At 42.1% G+C, this 19,006-nt stretch overlaps 1 protein-coding gene across 2 annotated transcripts in view; it reads left to right on the top strand.

Moving 5' to 3' along the window:
* The window catches only part of SLC29A3 (solute carrier family 29 member 3), a 46,460-nt gene extending 38,544 nt beyond the window's left edge, over nucleotides 1-7,916 (top strand). The window contains exons 5-7 of one of the 2 annotated variants that reach the window (XM_081328221.1): nucleotides 1,836-1,998; nucleotides 3,848-4,454; nucleotides 6,558-7,916. In XM_081328221.1, coding sequence (XP_081184347.1) covers nucleotides 1,836-1,998; nucleotides 3,848-4,454; nucleotides 6,558-6,566 — 779 coding nt within the window. In that variant the 3' untranslated portion in view covers nucleotides 6,567-7,916. Of the gene's footprint in view, nucleotides 1-1,835; nucleotides 1,999-3,847 lie in introns of both variants that reach the window. The other variant, XM_081328220.1, reaches the window with a different exon arrangement.
* The last annotated feature ends 11,090 nt before the right edge of the window (nucleotides 7,917-19,006 follow it).

Here is a 19,006-nt window from a genome sequence, read left to right as displayed (position 1 = left end):
CTCCTCTTTCCCCCTCTCAGAGTCCCAAATAGGCCTTGGGCCTGCTAACCCCATAGTTTCCCTGTAGGCCAGGGGTCTTCAAACTTGGCCCTTTTATGAGTTGTGGACTTCAACTCCCAGAATTCCTCAGCCAGGCACGCTGGCTGAGGAATTCTGGGAGTTGAAGTCCACAACTCATAAAAGGGCCAAGTTTGAAGACCCCTGCTGTTGGCTGTGTGATGCCATCCCAGAAGAAGCTGCAGTTTCAGAGTTCATTGCGGTTGCTCCAAAAATGGCGCCCGCTTCCTGGATGGAGCCACATGGCCTAAAGATGGCGAGGGGCAGAGTGACCTGTTCTTCTTCCCCAGCATGATGTCCAAGGCTTCCAGAAGGAGAGCTGCAGTAAAAGGTAAGTGATTGGAGATGGGGAGGAATGTGTGGGACCCGGCAAGGTGGGTCCCTGCAGTTAGTCGAAAGGGTGAATCCACCGAAATTTTGTTCACATGACTGTGAGGGTGCTGCAGCGACCCTAACTTCAAAACCGAGTCATAAGTATCTTTTGGGGAGGTGGGTGTAACTTTGAACAGTCACTAAAGGCCAGTCCTAAGTCAAGGACTACTTGTACTGAAAGAAAACATTTGCATTCAGCTCCATGTTTGTTTATATTTTGAGGGTGGGGGGGGAAGCGAAGCTTTTCATTGTCTTATTTGATATTCACATTAAACCTCATCTCCATAACTGATGAGTTCCAAGTTTGCAGGTATGAGTGATGAGTCCCCTAGAGGTTTATCAAGGATGGATGGCACTGGAAATGCAATCTGAGAATTTTAAAAATGTGGGGGAAGAAGGGAAGAGACAAAAATCAATATGTACTCAGATTTTTATGTTATTTTTTTTTTTACTTTTGCTCCTGGACTGCAGCAACAAATGCAGTTAAGGGTTGACCCCTGGTGGAGAACTTCACCACAGCCCTTTTTGGAAGCCTTCCAATACTTAACCATACATTATCATAAATTTATTTTATTAGGACTATAACATGGAAAGTCACATCAGGTGCTAATAAACCTTTGCGTTGTGTACTTAAACATCTTTCTGACAAAAATGGAAAGTCAAAGGACATTCTCATAAGACCAGCCTAATAAGCGGTGATATTTCTGTTTGTATATATTTGATCCAAAGAGCTAAAATTAACATATTTTTCTACATTTTGAACTCCTGGTTATCTATCACTTTCCTTTACAAATTTGCCACCCAAATATGGTTGGTAATCCCAAGATTTTTAAAGTAATGTCTTTTTATTTCCCCAAAAACAGTAAGTTTTTGAGTCCCCTCAGAGGTGATTTTTGAAATTCCCACAAGATTCAAAAGTAATATACTTTTTATAGCTATGGAGTTCCCCTACTCTGGTAATAGATAAATGAATTCCTCTTACCTTTTGATATATTTAATCCCTCTACACATGTTTGCTTGGGTTAAAAGCAACATTAGTTGACGTGTGTGGTTTTTCATTACTCAAATGGTACAACTGCCCTATTTGTACACGTGTGTGTATGTGCCATCTGAACAATTAAGAAATCTATATGAACTTAAATATGACCTTACATCCACATTTATGGAATGACATGGGAATACATGCACAGTAATTGGAGACAAATTCATTATGGGCATAATCAACTAAAACTTCAGAATTCCAGGCAAAATCTTGCTCCCCAATTTCATCTTCCCTGATTTGGCTGCCAAGCTGATTCTCATTCAGCATGTTTCATTTTGACTAACCAAACATTGGCTTGACTTTATTTCCATTTCATTGAGATTTGCGCTACTTCTTCCTTACCCCCCATATCCTCATCACTTAGGGCAAGCCATGGGAGGAACTTTGAGTGCCTTGGCTTCATTGGTGAATCTGGCAGCATCATCGGAAGTCACAAACAGCGCTCTGGCCTACTTCCTGATAGGGGACATCTTCATTGTGTTGTGCATTGTGATGTATCTGATTCTTCCCAAGCTGGAGTACGCCAGGTAAAAACCACTGTCGGATTAGATCAATAATCAGCCTATGTTTAATGGTTGGGCTCTAAGATACTTAGCTCTGGATGTCATGAGAGTGTCTTTTCATGAAAGCCCTTCCTATTATACTAGGGAAAGTGTTAGGAAGTGCCTCTGCTGGTCCTTGTTCTGTTTTCTCTCCCCAGGTGGATCAATGCAAGAGTCATGGTTCTGATAAATGAGACAGTTCAAACAAATTTCAAGCATTGTTTATCTAATAAGTCTTAATAATGAAAGGAAGCATCGGGCACTCATGGAGGCATGCCAGACTCTGAAATCTCCTCCCCCCAAACCCATCCTATCGTGCACAATTCCCACCCTTATTTACACATCATAATCACATTATCCAAGTAGTTTGACCTCTGAAGTTTCACTTCCCTCTCTGTGCCCGGGCTTTTCTTATCTTCTCCAAACATCCGGTTGACATTTCCCCCCACACCCTTCCTTCAGTGATTCAAAGTGAAGCAGTTAAAATAAAAGGCTGTCTCTTATATATTGTCAGTGGAAAAACATGTCAATGTTTGCAGCATTGACATCAAGCCTGGAATGAAAATACACGATTTATTACAAGTTGCATTCTTTCCTTCTTCTTCCCTGGCCCAAGAACACCCAGACATACAGTCTTGTATGGATCCCGTGTCAATATAAAATGAACTCCCGTTTCGGTGTCACCAGTCTTAAAACTCTGGAGCACAGTCTGTCCAGGTCTTCTAACAGAACTGGGGTTTGGCTTTTACAGATTGGCTGCTATCCTTCTTCGCTGAGCAAGGAGAAGAACTTAGTCATCCTTAACTAATCTTGGAAGCTAAACACATTTAGTTCCAATTAGTATTTTGATAAAGGACCATAAAATAAATCCACAGCTGTGGGTTGAACTGGAAAGTTGTCGGGGGGGGGGGAATAACATGTTGAAAGGAATGGAAAACTACTTTTCAAGGCTGCCAAGGAAAGGATGTAGAGCAGGGGTGTCAAACTCAATTTCATTGAGGGCCGCATCAGCATTGCGGTTGCCCTCAGGGGGGCGGGTGGGCGTGGTCAGGGTGGGCATGGCCTACTGGGTGGGCGTGGCTAGAGTGCGTGTGGCCTACTGGGTGGGCGTGGCCAGCTCTACATCGTTCGCATCAAGGGTGCCTATGGGGGCCTGGGCAGGAGTGGGACAGATCTGAGGGTCTCTGGCAGAAGGAGGGTCTCTGGGCCAGGGCCAAGACAGTGGGGGCCGTTCCCTCACTGTTTCCAGGATGGCTTCGCGGGCCACATGAAACCACTTCGCGGGCTGGATCTGGCCCCCAGGCCTTGTGTTTGACATGTCTGGCCTAGTCTAATAAAGAGAAGGGGTGACATGATAGCAGTGTTCCAATATCAAAGAGGCTGTTACAAAGAAGGGGGTGGAGGGAGAGGTCAACCTATTCTCCAAAGCACCAGAAGGCAAGAAACAATGGATGGAAACTAACCAAGGAGAGAAGCAACCTAGAACTAAGGAGAGCTTTCCTGGCAGAACAATTTACCGGTGGAATAGCTTGCCTCCAGAAGTTGTGGGTGCTCCATTATTGGAGGTTTTTAAGAAGATAGCCATTTGTCTGAAATAGTCTTGGGTCTCCTGCTTGAGCAGGGGGTTGGACTATAAGACCTCCAAGGTCTCTTCCCTAATCTGTTATACTTCTATTAAAGAATAGAAGCAACTGAATGACTGAACAAACAGGAGCGCGAGCTAATGAACTCCTTTCCATCTCCTGACTTTCCTATCTCGATTTCAGCTTTGATTTCTCTGTTGGCTTGCTTTTCTCTGACCTTTTTTTTTCCCCTTCCCCCCCCCCCTTTTCAGGTATTATACTGCAACGCTGTCACCAAATGCTTTACCCAGCAGTTATTTGGAGGAAGAGGATATGGCAGCAGATAATCCCAGCCAGCTGTTGCCAAACAGAAACTATACTGATAAAATCCCTCCTCTATGGCTCATCTTGAAGAAGATTGGCATGTTAGGTTTCTGTGTCTTCTACGTCTACTTCATCTCGATCACCATTTTCCCTGCAATTTCATCCAGCATTGAGTCTGTGAACAAATTCTCAGGAAGCCCCTGGACAGATAAATACTTCATACCTGTCACTAGCTTCCTTCTGTACAATTTTGCTGACTGGTGTGGCCGGCAGATCACCGCGTGGGTCCAGGTTCCTGGACCACGAAGCAAGTGGCTACCAGCTCTGACTTTGCTCAGAACTTGCTTCATCCCCCTCTTCATGTTATGCAACTATCAGCCTCGAACGCACATTGAAAAAGTCACTTTTGCCCATGATGTGTATCCAGTGGTGTTTATTGTGTCCCTAGGACTCAGCAATGGCTACCTAAGTACCTTGTCGATCATATATGGTCCCAAAGTCACTCCGAAGGAACTGTCAGAGGCAGCAGGAGTGTTGATGATGCTCTTCTTGCAGGTGGGGTTAGCACTAGGATCGGGCTTCTCGGTTCTCATTGTCCATCTCATATAGATGGGAGATTTCAAGCCACTTCTGGAACTTCACTACTACGAGGAAATTTTCAAAAAGGCAGAGCAAACACTGGCCTACCAGTGGAGTATTCCATTTTTTAGGAAGTAGTGTAGGCCAGGAGTCCTCAACCTTGGCAACGTTACGACTTGTGGACTTCAACTCCCAGAATTCCTCAGCCAGCTGGCTGAGGAATTCTGGGAGTTGAAGTCCACAAGTCTTAACATTGCCAAGATTGGAGACTGCTGGTGTAGGCGTCCTGGCCTTTGGATGTGCAGAAAAAGCTTGGGAATGCACCACAAAATGCAGAAGTGAAATTCCAATGTATTATTGAAGGACTCACTTTTTTTTCTTTTTCTTTTTTTTGTGGGGAAAGTGGGTTTTTATTTTGATGGCAAGTAAATTTATTTAGCAATAGGATTCACATATCTTCACAGGTTTATGACATGGAAACTCTTGTGTTTTTCTACGGATGTGAAGGAATTACATTCTAGATTTTAAAGCTCTCCTTAAAATCAGTCTTCTAAATTATTCAGAATAATAAAAGTTCATTCGAGAAACTCTGCAAAGAAATCAGTAGCTTACTCTGTCTGCCAATACATGTTTTATATGACCTTAAGAGAAATAGTCCTGTAATACAGTGCAGGATAAACATGTTAAAAATATAACAAATGCAGATCAGTCAAGTAGGATTCTCCAAAGCTTTTCATAGGAAGAATAGCTGAGAAACAATTTTGGTTGAAGAACAGGTAACCGTAACCAATAAACCTCTGGTGCATATTTTTCATGGGTAAGTTACAACAGTGAGTGCCAAATGAAGTTAAACAGATTAAAATGGGATCAACCAGGATTTTTCATTCACTCTACCCTTATAGCTAGGTAGCCTGGGTGAAATTGGTAGGAGTTGCAGTATATAAAATACACAGAGAGAGAGAAATATATTGCAAATCAACTTATTATCCTGGAACCTCAAAGGCCTTTGAAATTTTTTGGAGAAAATATGGGTCCCTCCAGCCCAATACCTTGCCTGCAACCATTGGACAAGAACACAAACGTTGTCAAAGAGTTAGGAGGTCCTTGTTTAAGGTTGGTAGTTGTTGGGATTCATTTCTATTTTGCAATCTGGCTGTTGTGAATCTTTGCTATTCAGAAAAGAGGACCAGATGGTTACAAATAATGGGACATAATCGAATGAGGGCATTGGGTAGTAGTTTTGCTACTCTGCTATTAGTTTTTACTTATTTAGGGCTAAAAATAACTGTAATTTTTTACATTGAAGTGTAATCCTTTACACAGAACTTAAGTAGGGCAACCACGTCTGGATTGCAAATATCCGAATGACCACTGGATAACAGCAAAGCATTAGTGTTTTCTATGTCTGTTTGCTGCCATCTCATGGTCATTCAGGGGTTTGCAGACCATATGGGAGTAATGCTAACTTAAGCTCCTTTGATGGCACAAATCTCATTTTTACATTCTTGAGTTAAGTAATAAAAGCACTTTCTTTTGAGTATCACTACATACACTTTTTCACACATTGTAATTTCTAACAAATATTACATTTGTGCATAGAGGAAAAGTCACTTTGTATAATGACCAGTGTCTGGAGATTCTCAGTCATCCAAGGTTGTGGTTGTCCCAAAGATGCTTTTTTCAAAAGGCAGCTGGACTTTCTTTGTTTTTGTTTGAAGATGTTTTGCTTCTCATCCAAGAAGCTTCTTCAGTTCTGGCTGAACTAAGGGAGTTTCTTGGATGAGAAGCAAAATGTCTTCAAGAAAAAAACAAAGAAAACTCCAGTTGCCTTTTGAAAAAGCACCATTGGGACTATAATGGCTAGTGTAATAATTCTAGAAACATCTAGTAGCCTGAAAACAGAGAAAGATGATAATGCTGATTAGATCTGATGATATATGCAGGCAATATCCTTGTATGAAACCTGCTTGTGTGAAGCAAGTGGAAGATTGAGGAAGATCTGAAGCATCATTTTTAATATAGGTAAGCAATTGTGAACTGTAATTTCTCTCCCATTTTCTTCCTGAAATCTGTCTACAGAGACTTTGAACCATGCAAATTCTACACAAAAGCATCCAACTTCTAAAAGAACAATATAGTTTCGGTGACACCCTGCCACCACCTCATCTAGACTTTGCACAATCAGATATTTCCAGATATGTGAAGTTTGCAAATCCATTACTTGCAGCTTGCATAATTCTCTTTGAGGTCAGTAGCCTGGTACATCTGGAGGACAATACAATGTGGAAAGCAAATGTAAATGATGCTTTGTGTAAGATCCTATTGTCTAGCTTGTTTGTAAATGCACTCATCTCTTGCAGTTTTGCAGCGTGCATTGCAAATGTATTTCTACACCATTCATCAAGATTTAATCTTTTTTTTTGGGGGGAAATGGTTAATTCCAAAACACGGTACAATATAATGTAAGTCTGGGGACTGGTGTGTTTGTTGTAATATAACAAATATTGAAAAGTTTTTAAACTGGTAGTGTTGTTTTTTCCCTGTTTATTTATTTATTATTAGATATATGAAAGAGTGTAGAATTAGGAAATCATAAGCTGACATGATTGAGAACAGAACCTGGATGAAGTTCCCTAAGTGAGCATCCATAATTAAGTGTGGTTCACTAGTAATGCATACCGAGTCTAGCTGAATACGGTAAGTAATTTAAAAATAAATATGCCCAGATGTGAATAGAATATTTACTAGGCATATATGATGGAGAAGAAACAGCTGTATGGTTTGTGATAGGCTTTTTGCATAAACTCTGGAAATTGTAAGTGAATACAATTAGAAAATCTTTTGCTCCCTGCTTGCCTGGATTTATGACATTGGCAGAGTAGTTTTAAATGGTCTCAACTTTCTTTAGCTTTTCCATTGGAAAACTGCAGAGGCCAAGAGCGGGTAGAATAGTCTTGATGAATAATAGCAAAGATTGTCTTAGTCTAGCATTTTATTTTTCACAGGGACAAACTAAATGCCTCTTGGGTGATTCCAAGTAGGAGATCCTCTCTCCCTTTTGCTACCATGCAGAAAAAACTGGGGATCACGCACCCCCACCACCAGATTAAATTTAATCAATCTGTCCTCTGTGAATTTATCCATCTCCTTTCAAACCATCCAAGTTAGCAACCACCTTAATCTCTTGTGGCAATGAGGTCCACAAGTTAATCGTAGAGTGAAGACATCATTTCATTTGTTCTACTGCTGTCACTGAGCTCTCCGCTGTAAGTCCCGAGATTGATTTGTTGCAGTCAGACTTCACCAGTGTATTTGTGAAGTTAGGGAGGTTCTCAAAAGATGCATTGCTTTAAATTTTAATGACATTTGTCTTACATTAACAGAACCTTGCAAGACTGAAAGTATTCCTCCCCTCCTTTTACCTTCTGGAAATTTAGGGAGGGTATGAAATGCTTTGCAGTCATCCCCTCCTTCTATGCAGGGATGACCTTTCACATTCTAGTTATCCAAGCTGTAGTTATCCTCCTGTCTCCTGTCATTCCCACACCCCCTTAGAGATGTCAACTAGTGACAGTGAAGGGATTTTATTGTGCTTATGATTTTAGTATGTATAATAATAATAATAATAATAATAATTATTATTATTATTATTATTATTATTATTATTATTATTATTATTATTATTATTATTATTATTATTATTATTATTATTATTATTATTATTATTATTATTATTATTATTTAATTTCTATACTGCCCTTCTCCCGAAGGACTCAGGGTGGTGAACAGGGCAATAAATACAATAAAAATACAGTATACAAAAGTTAAGATAAAATTAAATATTAAAGCCCAATTACAATTAAAATTAATTAAAATATTAAAATACCCCAAACCCATCAGACCAGGCCGGCTTGTTCAAATAAATAAGTTTTCAGGTCACGGCGGAAGGAGCGAAGGTCAGGGGCCATCCAGAGCTCAACCGGTAAACAGTTCCAGAGGGCAGGCGCGCCCACAGAGAATGATCTCCCCCTGGGGGTCGCCAGCCGACACTCTCTGACTGACGGCACCCTGAGGAGGCCCTCCCTGTGGGAGCGCACAGGACGATGGGAAGTTGATGCCGGCAGCAGGTGCTCCCGTAAGTAATCCGGACCCATGCCATTTAGGGCTTCATAGGTCATCACCAGCACCTTGAATCTCACCCGGAGGGCAACTGGAAGCCAATGCAGCTTGCGGAGTAGAGGTGTTACATGGGAGTATCGGGAGACCCCCAATACAACTCGTGCGGCCGCATTTAAGTTTGACATTAGCAGCTATTTTATATATAGTAACCATTTTGTATTGATACTTGTGTTATCATGTAATCATTGTTTTGTTATTTTGCAATCATTATTTTGTAGCCAATTGCCTGAGCAGATGCTTTATGTATATTGGAAAAGTAAGAGTCTCATGTTAAACATACAGGAGATGGCTTACATCAGACATGTCAAACTCGCGACGACATGTGACATCGCACGACGTATCGGAGCTTTTTCCCCACTGCCAGCAATGGGGTAGGCGCGGTTTCGTCGCGACGCGTCCGGCCCATGGGCCGGCAGTTTGACACCCCTGGCTTACATGAAAAGAGCACGGATGAAGGGGAGGGGAAAAAGGAGTTATGGATGGAGCCGGAGTTGCTTTGTGTGAGTCATCATCTTGGAATTTTTTTTTTTTTGTGTGTGTGTGTGCTATCTTATGCCTGGTACAAAGACCTGATCTTTTTGTTCCGGAAAGATATAAAAGGTGGAAGGCATCTTTCTTGGTTGTTGCCTTCATTCCTTTACCAGCCTCAAAGAGGAATGGGGCAACCCCTCTCTCTTTTGATCGAAATAAAGTTGTAATTCATTGCTGAAACCTCAGCTCAGGAGTTTCTTTTGGCTCTTTTAAGTTCCTGAGTAACACTGGGACAATAGTTGAGGCTAAGTGGACAACCTTACAACAGTTTAAAGAGATCTTTTGGAGCTCTTCACAAATCTGCTTTGGCTTCCACTTCCCTGAATAATTTGGTATTATGTACAAATTCAGCTGGCAAATCTAGACAGCACACTAAAAAAGCAGAGACATCACCCTGCCAACAAAAGTGCGTATAGTCAAGGCTATGGTCTTCCCAGTTGCAATGTATGGCTGTGAAAGTTGGACCATAAGAAAGGCTGAGCGCCAAAGAATTGAGGCCTTTGAACTATGGTGCTGGAGAAGACTCCTGCGAGTCCCTTGGACTGCAAGGCGATCAAACTGGTCACTCCTAGAGGAGATTAACCCTGAATACTCTTTAGAAGGCCAGATCCTGAAGCTAAAACTCAAATACTTTGGCCACCTAATGAGAAGGAAGGACTCACTGGAGAAGAGCCATAATGCTGGGAAAGATTGAGGGCAATAGAAGAAGGGAACGACAGAGAATGAGGTGGCTGGATGGAGTCACTGAAGCAGTAGGTGTGAGCCTAAATGGACTCCAGAAGATGGTAGAGGACAGGAAGGCCTGGAGGAACGTTGTCCATAGGGTCGCGATGGGTCGGACACGACTTCGCAACTAACAACAACAACAACAAATTCAGCCAGCTCATTACTTATTCCGTAAAGCAAGCTTACTCCCTTACTTCTTGACCAGCAAAGTCCCAACTAGTTTTATGAATATTTGCCTTTCTGTGCTGTCCCGTTCTCCCTCTCCCTCTCTCTCTCTCTCTCTCTCTCTCTCTCTCTCTCTCTCTCTCTCACACACACACACACACACACACACACACACACAAAATTTGAAGCTTTTGTGCATTTACACAGAAGAGTATTATTTCAGGGTGTGGGTGTGTTTCTGTGGTTTTTATTCACACCCCTGTCCTTTTCTGGTGTAGCTATAGGAAAATATGATGCTATTCTTTCCTTCCCAAACAAAAACATACCCAAAGATAAACACATATATTTCCTTTCTCCTTTCAGCATAAACAACAAAATAAAAGGTAAAGGTAAAGGTTCCCCCGCACATGCGTGCTAGTCGTTTCCGACTCTAGGGGCCGGTGCTCATCTCCGTTTCAAAGCCGAAGAGCCAGCGCTTGTCCATGGACGTCTCCGTGGTCATGTGGCCGGCATGACTAGACGCCAAAGGCACACGGAACGCTGTTACCTTCCCACCATAGTGGTCCCTATTTTTCTACTTGCATTTTTACGTGCTTTTGAACTGCTAGGTTGGCAGAAGCTGGGACAAGTAACAGGCGCTCACTCTGCTATGCGGCACTCGGGATTCGACCTGCCAAACTGCCGACCTTCTGATAGACAGGCTCAGCATCCTAACCCACTGAGCCACCACGTCCCTTAACAACAAAATAGGGGGAGGCTTAAAAAAATGTAGAAGTTGTAAAAGAAAGAGCTGCATTGAGAAAGAACAAAACTGGATGGAACAGACCCAAAAGGGGGAAACAAAACAGAACAGAACAGAAGAAGCAAAAACCCTGAAATCATGTTTAGGATACTAGAAAGGGTTAAATCCACCAGGCAAACCTCTCCAAGCATCAGGTGATCTTAAAAATTATTGCCTTTCTTTGGCAGAGAGACCTTCAGCCATTTGCACCTAAAAAAAAGATATTTTTTTAAAAGGAACCTAGCTTTTTAGTTCTTATCAGCTGAATGTAAATTCACCACCTCTCTTTTCCCACTCAACAAGTTTGGAAAAAAAATTCATATGGTAAGAAGTATGGTTATGAATCATTAATTTTTTGGAAATTAAGTTCATGATTTCTCCCATAATGCTCATTATGTATTACGATGGAAAGAAATTTGTAACACAAAGAAGAAATGGTTGAACAGAATGAACTTGAGTAACATGGAAGGCTCTTGGGAGTAAATTGTAAGGAAAAGGGTGTTGCAGGAGTAAAGAGTTGGTTATCTTGGGTTTGTGGAAAAGATGGATAATTCTTCCCTATTTCTCATCAGTTTGCAAGTACAATGTGGAAAAAAAAATTCAGACTCTGTGACAATCTTTAGATGCAGTATATACTCCAGTTGTTCCATGGGACCTGTTTGAGAGTCTAAATCCTTTTAATTAAGTGGGAACTAGCCTGTTAGGTATCAAAGGAGATGGAAAACTTGTCAGTTTTAATATTTCTGATTATCAGCAATTTTCTGTTGAATCAGACTTGCATCCAACACTTTTTGCCTCTAGAAAAATAGGCCAAATGTTTGTGCATGCTATGCAAAAAAGGAGTCCATTTTCTCTCAGCTGGTAACAGAAAAGGACAAGAATGGATGCTGATTATGAAATTTTACTCATGCTTTGCCGCTTTGTCAGGCATGCCTAGAATGCTACTCCAAAGGCCCATGTGTTGCTAAGCCTAACTTTGAACAAAAGTGCAAGAACCTGCATGTTTAAAAAATGAGTTGAAATATTCACAGTAGCTGTGATCTCTTGCCCAAAGTTCAAGATGGTGCAGCCTACAAACATAATGGGCAGTTTGCCATCTGCAGTAATACAGCTGTGGATGCTTTCCTTGGTGTGCAGATGCAGAGGAGGGGGAGGGGAATTATGTAGCAAAGAAACATTGTAGGACTTGTGTACAGTGTATAGTGACTGGTTCCAATCAGGAGGCCATTTTGTAAACAGTGTTACAAGCTTTTCCATTACCACTTAAAATACCTAATTCCCCACTGAACCCCAGGAAGGATGTTAGAAAGAAAATCAAAAATTCTCTGTCCTAAGGGACATAGAAATATATTGACTCTAAGTGGGAGATTATTCTGTTGCTGGAATTGTACCATTATCCCTTCCATCTCAATAAATCCTGAGTTGTTAATTAGGTGTTGCGGGATATTGTGCTTTTGTGTGTTCTGAATGTCTGTTTGGGACTGCAGCACAATTTTGGAGTTTTTCTGAACTCGCATCTCCTGTTTGTAGAAGTGGTTGCTTTGGAAGTCCTTTGCATAGTTGTGTATGAGTTGAGTTGAGTTGAGTTGAGTTGAGTTGTGTATAGTTGAGATTGGCTCAGCCAATCTCAATATATACATGGTTGTACTTTGACAATAAAGGTTCGTTCATTCATTCATTCATTCATTCAGTTGTGCCCATTTCCAGACCAGAAGGACTTCTAGGCAGCCAGTCATACTTTGGTCAACTTATATGTGACTATGGTAATCTTGTCTATTTGGGTCTACCTTTGAAGGTAATTTTGAATCTGCAGCTGATCCAGATGTTAGAGGTATGCTGCTATGTTAGAGGATGTTAGAGGTATGCCGCTATGTGTCCATGTAACACCTCTGTTGTATTGAGTTGCATTGATTCCCAGTAGGCTTCTTTCAGATGCTGCTTATTAGCTACAAAGCCTCCAGGGCATAAGGCCTGGCTGTCCAGCTACAATTCAAAGTGCAGTTAGTTACCTCTAAAGATGATGATGATGATGATGATAATAATAATAATAATAATAATAATAATAATAATAATAATAATAATAATAATAATAATAATAAATAGGAAGGGGACCTTGTAGGTCATCTAGTCCAACCCCCTGCTCAGGCAGGAAACACTATACTATTTCAGACAAATGGTTGTCCAGTCTCTTCTTAAAAACTTCCAGTGTTGGAGCATTCACAGCTTCTGGAGGCAGGTTGTTCCACTGATTAATTGTTCTAACTGTCAGGAAATTTCTCCTTAGTTCTAGTTTCTATCCATTGCTTCTTGTCCTGCCTTCAGGTGCTTTGGAGAATAGCTTGACTCCCTCTTCTTTGTGGCAGCCCCTGAGATATTGGAACACTGCTATCATGTCACCCCTCATCCTTCTCTTCATTAGACTACTAGACATACCCAATTCCAACAACCGTTCCTTATATGTTTTAGCCTCCCATCCCCTGATCACCTTTGTTGCTCTTCTTTGTACTCTTTCTAAAGTCTCAACATCTTTTTTACATCGTGGTGATCTTCATGGCATTGGGCCAGAGAGATTGTCCATCTCTTATAGTGTTTGTTAAGTCCAAAAGAATCAACAGGCATTGGCTCCTTTGTCCAAACAGTGTCATATGACAGTACCCCGGACGTGGACCACCTTCTTTTGTTACCTGTGCTCTGCAACAGCTTTTCCTCTTATTGGCCCTGTCTTGTTTAAAAACAGGCCCTTGAACCTCCTCTTCCTCAGACCCAAGATAGACTGAGTGGTAGATATTTTTGTGCAAATGTAAGGGAAGGTGTTTTGTTTAGTTTTGCTAGATGTCCATCATTTCTTTGCATGTTGTATAATCTGTTTCCAATACTGTAGATCAGGAACGTGCAACCTTGACAACTTTAAAACTTGTGGACATCAACTCCCAGAATTCCCCAGCCACCATGGTTGTCTGGGGAAGTCTGGGAATTGAAGTCCACAAGTCTTAAAGTTGCCAAGATTGGACACCCCTGCTGTAGACTGCCCAGTGTGGTGATGATGTCAGCCAGCTTTTTGAATTTGATAGAGAAATATCTTCATATGTTCACTGGATGATGAAGCAGGCAATTAAAGAGGGCAATACTGAGTGGCTTCTACCAGATTATATTCCAGTTGGATGAGGGAACTGGATAGAGAGATTTTGGGAGATGTAGGCCCCTAGAAGTGCCTGCTTGCTCAACTGGGTTATAGCAATTTTTCCTTTTAAAAAAATATTTTTCATAAGATTGATTTGGTGTGTTCAGGGGCTTATTCTTTTTGCATAGCCATTCTGGACAATCCTCTCTATGTTTCCATTATTATAGACACAACGCTGGCCACTCTCTGGGAGTTGAGGTCCACGCAGCTTAATGTTGCTAAGGTTGAAAAACTCTGTTCTAGAGAAAGTGCCATTTGCAGTGGAAAGGATCTTAGTGATAAATGTCTCTGAGCGGGGGGGGGGGGGGAAGGCTAACGTTTCCTCTAAAACTTGAGAATTTATTAGAAGAAATATATTTGTGAGTGAAAATGAGCACAAATATTTGATTTGCTTGAAATTTATACCATACTGCTAGGCTTCAGAATAGCAAGGTAAAAAGTTCAAGATGGCTACAAATCTATTTAAACCTGTTTTTTTAAAAAAATAAAAAAATAGTTTAATCTCTCTGGCATACATTTCTCAGAGATGAGGAGGAACATTAAATATTCTTTATTTTTATTTTCTCATTGGTCTTTTTGACAGCATGGATGGACTCAGGAGCCAGAAAAGGCCATATATACTTTCTGCTTCTTGTTTCCCCTTAACTTGGGGAAAATGGCATCTCTAATAGAGACTGTTCCTCACTGGGAATAATTTTATTTCAATCAAAATGAATTTACTTTTTGTTTCTGAATATAAACTGGCCTTGATGAAAAACATATAAACTGAGAGCAAAATTTGATGGCAAAGAGAAACCTATTTTGCCAGATACAAATTGGTGTTACCTTGTTCCATACATACTTCAAAAATAATTCATTTCTTTTAAAGACATGCTTGTTTAATAAATGATATCATTTCTTTAAGCAGGAGCGTCTTTTTTCAGAGTCAGGTGGAAGCTTAAGGAATGGCATCATGTTTCAGGGAAAAGCAGAGAAGTTCACCTGAGGTTCAAAGCACTTCTTACGGGTCATTTTCAGAGCAAACACAATCCTTCTGCTACCCTTCCTAAAATCACAATGTTTGAAAATACAGTGGGGATGATCCAAGAAACACTTTCATGGGCCACTGATTCTCAGCCACGGAGGCTTAAGCCTTATCCTCTTTCCAATAGACTAATTTAATTTAATTTAATTTAGGCAAGTATCGATTCTCCTCCCAAAACAAATGGAATCACCAAGTGCTTACCTTGCATTCTTTCCCCTAACTTCTCATCATCTGCCTTCTGGTTTTGAAGGATTGGAAATTTAGGATTAGGACAATGTGGAGTAAGCTTAACGAACATGGGTTACCCTAAGGCAGGGGTGTCAAACTCAATTTCATTAAGGGCCGCATCAGCATTGTGGTTGCCCTCAGGGGGCCGGGTGGGTGTGACCTGGGTGGGCGTGGCCTACTGGGTGGGCGTGGCTAAAGTGTGTATGGCCTGCTGGGTGGGCGTGGCCAGCTCTACATCGTTCGCACCAAGGGTGCCTATGGGGGCCTGGGCAGGAGTGGGACAGATCTGAGGGTCTCTGGGCCAGGGACAAGGCAGTGGGGGCCGTTCCCTCACTGTTTCCAGGATGGCTTCGCGGGCCACATGAAACCACTTCGCGGGCCGGATCTGGCCCCCGGGCCTTGTGTTTGACATGTCTGCCCTAAGGTATGGCAGCCGGGGGGGGGAGCGGGATGGAGGAGAAGGACTCTGAATCTGTACTCACCTAGTAAATATTTCTGATCTTGGCTTGGAAAAGTTAGCCCCTGATCTTGCCTGCCTCCTGCCATTCTATCTTGTTTGTCATGCAAGGGCTTTTGGGAACAAGCTCCCAAAGGCTATTCCCATGCCTGGCATTAGTTTTCTTGTGTTGAATTATTCCCGGCAGTAACCAGACATTTTCTATCACAGATATTTAGCCCATGTTTTTCTGACATTCTTTCAGAGTCTGATCAATCAATCAGAATAAAGTTGGAAGGGACCTTGGAGGTCTTCTAGTCAATCCCCTGCTGAAGCAGGAGACCCAATACCTTTTCAGACATGTGACTGTCTAGTCTCTTCTTAAAAACCTCCAGTGATGAAGGACCCATAACTTCTGAAAGAAAGCTGTTCTATTAGTTAATTGTCCTCCCTGTTAGGAGGTTTCTCCTTAGTTCCAGGTTGCTTCTCTCCTTGATTAGTTTCCATCCATTGTTTCTTGTCCTGCCTACAGGTGGTGCTTTGGTAAATAAGTTGACCCCTTCCTCTTTGTGGCAACCTCTCAAATACTGGAATACTGCTATCATGTCACCCCTAGTCCTTTTTTTTTGTCTAGACTAGCCAAACCCAAATCCTGCAACCGTTCTTCAAATTTCATCTGCTGCCACAATAGTGACAAAAAGTGGTTTGTTGAAGGATATGTCTGTGATCAGTCTTGCCAATGGATTAACCAAAAGGAAATGGATGGATGGATGGATGGATGGATGGATAGACAGACAATATTTGAGTCAGTGACCAGATCAAAAGGGATAGGATCAGTCAAACATGTCCATGGACATTGACTGTGGTTAGATCAGTAGCTGATAATCTCTTTTGCTTCAATAATCCCAGCCTTCCAAGAAAATTTTGACAGTTGATGCCTTACTGCAGGAGGTCTCCAATCTTGGCAACTGTAAGACTTGTGGATTTCAACTCCCAGAATTCCCCAGCCAGTGAAACTGGCTATGGAATTCTGGGAGTTGAAGTCCACAAGTCTAAAGTTGCCGAAGTTGAAAAACCCCTGCCTTAGCAAGCCTCCTTGCTAAGCTTCATTCACTATATAACTTACAGCTATAGACAGTCCATCAAGATATATCGCCTAGTTTAGTAGCTCTTGCAATTTGGGCTATAAAGTGTTCTGAAAGTAGTTATTTTAATATTGAATGGGGCAGGGAGTGTAATATTGTTTCAGTTAATCCAAAACTGCAGTTTAATTCCTCTAATGATACAGCCTATATCAATGGTGGCGAACCTTTTAGAGACCTAGTGCCCAAAACCTGCACTGCCCCCTGGCCTGCCCACCTGCTCTGCTGCCTGTCTCTGCTCCACCCCCTGCTCCACCCCACCCACTCGCAGGGCTACCCACCACCTCCACCCACACCCAGCAGAATCATCTGCACGTTTCGGGGCGCGAAGATGGAGTCTTGTCCCTGCTGCCTGGCTGCAATGTTCTTGGCTGTGCTGCTCCGCACAGGCCACGCCTGAGGTCGACTGTCTGGGGGGGGGCTTCTGGTGAGGATGGGGCCGTGGGGGGAGGTGGGGCTGCGGCAATGGCGCGTGTGCCCACAGAGAGGGCTCTGAATGCTGCCTCTGGCACGTGTGCCATAGGTTCGCCACCACAGGCCTATATTGTCTCAAAATCATTGTTAAATTTGTGCAGCCACAAGTTGTTACATCTATTAACGTCCATGGGTGTGATTGCTGGCATTCCTCTGGAAGCTTTGCATGCTCAACTCTATGGAGGAGTAAATTAAAAGGAGCGGGGGAGGGGGAAGATAGACGGAATCCCCCAAAACTGAGACAGTCCCTTAGCTTTGCATTTATAGATTGTTAATGGCTGTTTATAAAACTAGGTGTCAACCGGATCCTGGGCTATGTTATTTCTGCAACCACATTCTGCAACTTTCTTTTTAGAATGCACTAGATTGGCTTTCTGTGGACTTGGGGGCGGGGTTTGATTCTGGCCATAATCCAGGGGCTTTGAGAGATATATCCAACTCTGGACTTTGAATCACCTACATCACACCTTGAAATGATGTATGGTAAGATTCATCCTAATAGTGTATAATTTGTCACGCTGTGAGCTGTGTGTTGTCTACCTTAAGTGCCTTAGTTCTCTGTGTGGAAAGCAAGATGAGGTTGCACTCCAGATGAAGTTTGCAATCCAGATGAAATCTGGCTAGAAATTGGGAATGGTGACAAAAAGTGTCATGTCAAAATAGTTTTTTATTGACTCAATCATATGTAAATAGCACGGTAGTTCGGCAGAGGAGAAAGTCCTTTAATTTCATTAAATACTGTCAATGGTCTCTAGGAAAGTCTTCTTGCCCAAAGACTATTGGTCTTTGATGACAGTTAAATTAGCACTGCCCACACCAGGGAAGGAATCAGAATATACTCTACTAATACTTGTCCAAATGCACATGAGATGTTAACATTGTGAGGAATTAAGCAGAGAAACAGAATCAGATACATTTACTTTTATTCTGTTGTATGATGATCCCAAAGATGCTTTTTCAGGAGGCAACTAGACTTCCTTGTTTTTCTATGAAGACGTCTTGCCTCTCATCCAAGAAGCTTCTTCAGCTCTGACTGGATGGTGGGGAATGGAAAGATTATACTCCTGCAGACAGCTGTTCATTTGCATTCTTTTAGTAAATTGTTAGCGCTACCAGGAGACTTATCTGTGTCTCCGGGGTCACCTGAGTAATGCAAGTGGGTGTAGAGCCTTCTTGGAATTGTTGCAAGGACTGTGTTGAGAGACTGGAGATAGATGATGTCGGATCCCTCCCCCTCTGTTGAGAGTGGGCTGTTCAATTTTGACATACAGTACTGTAGATGGCCTCTTTGAACCTTCTTTCAAACCAGCGGTCCTCTCTGTCCAAAATGTGGACTTTGCTGTCTTCAAAAGAGTGGCCTTTTGTCTTTTAAATGCAGATGGACTGCTGACTCTTGTCCTGTTGGGTTTGTTCTCCAATGTTGTGTCATATGTTTATGAAGTCTGTGTCAAAATTGAGCAGCCCTCTCTCAACAGAGGGGGAGGGATCCGACATCATCTATCTCCAGTCTCTCAACACAGTCCTTTCAACAGTTCCCAGAAGGCTCCACACCCACTTGCACTACTCAGGTGACCCTGGAGACACAGATAAGCCTCCAGGTAGCTTCAATGACTCGCTAAAAGAATGCAAATGAACAGCTGTCTGCAGGAGTACAAATCTTT

Source organism: Vipera berus, assembly GCF_964194415.1.
Source record: "Vipera berus genome assembly, chromosome: 5".
Taxonomy (NCBI): domain Eukaryota; kingdom Metazoa; phylum Chordata; class Lepidosauria; order Squamata; family Viperidae; genus Vipera; species Vipera berus.
This window is presented reverse-complemented; position numbering and strand designations above follow the sequence as displayed.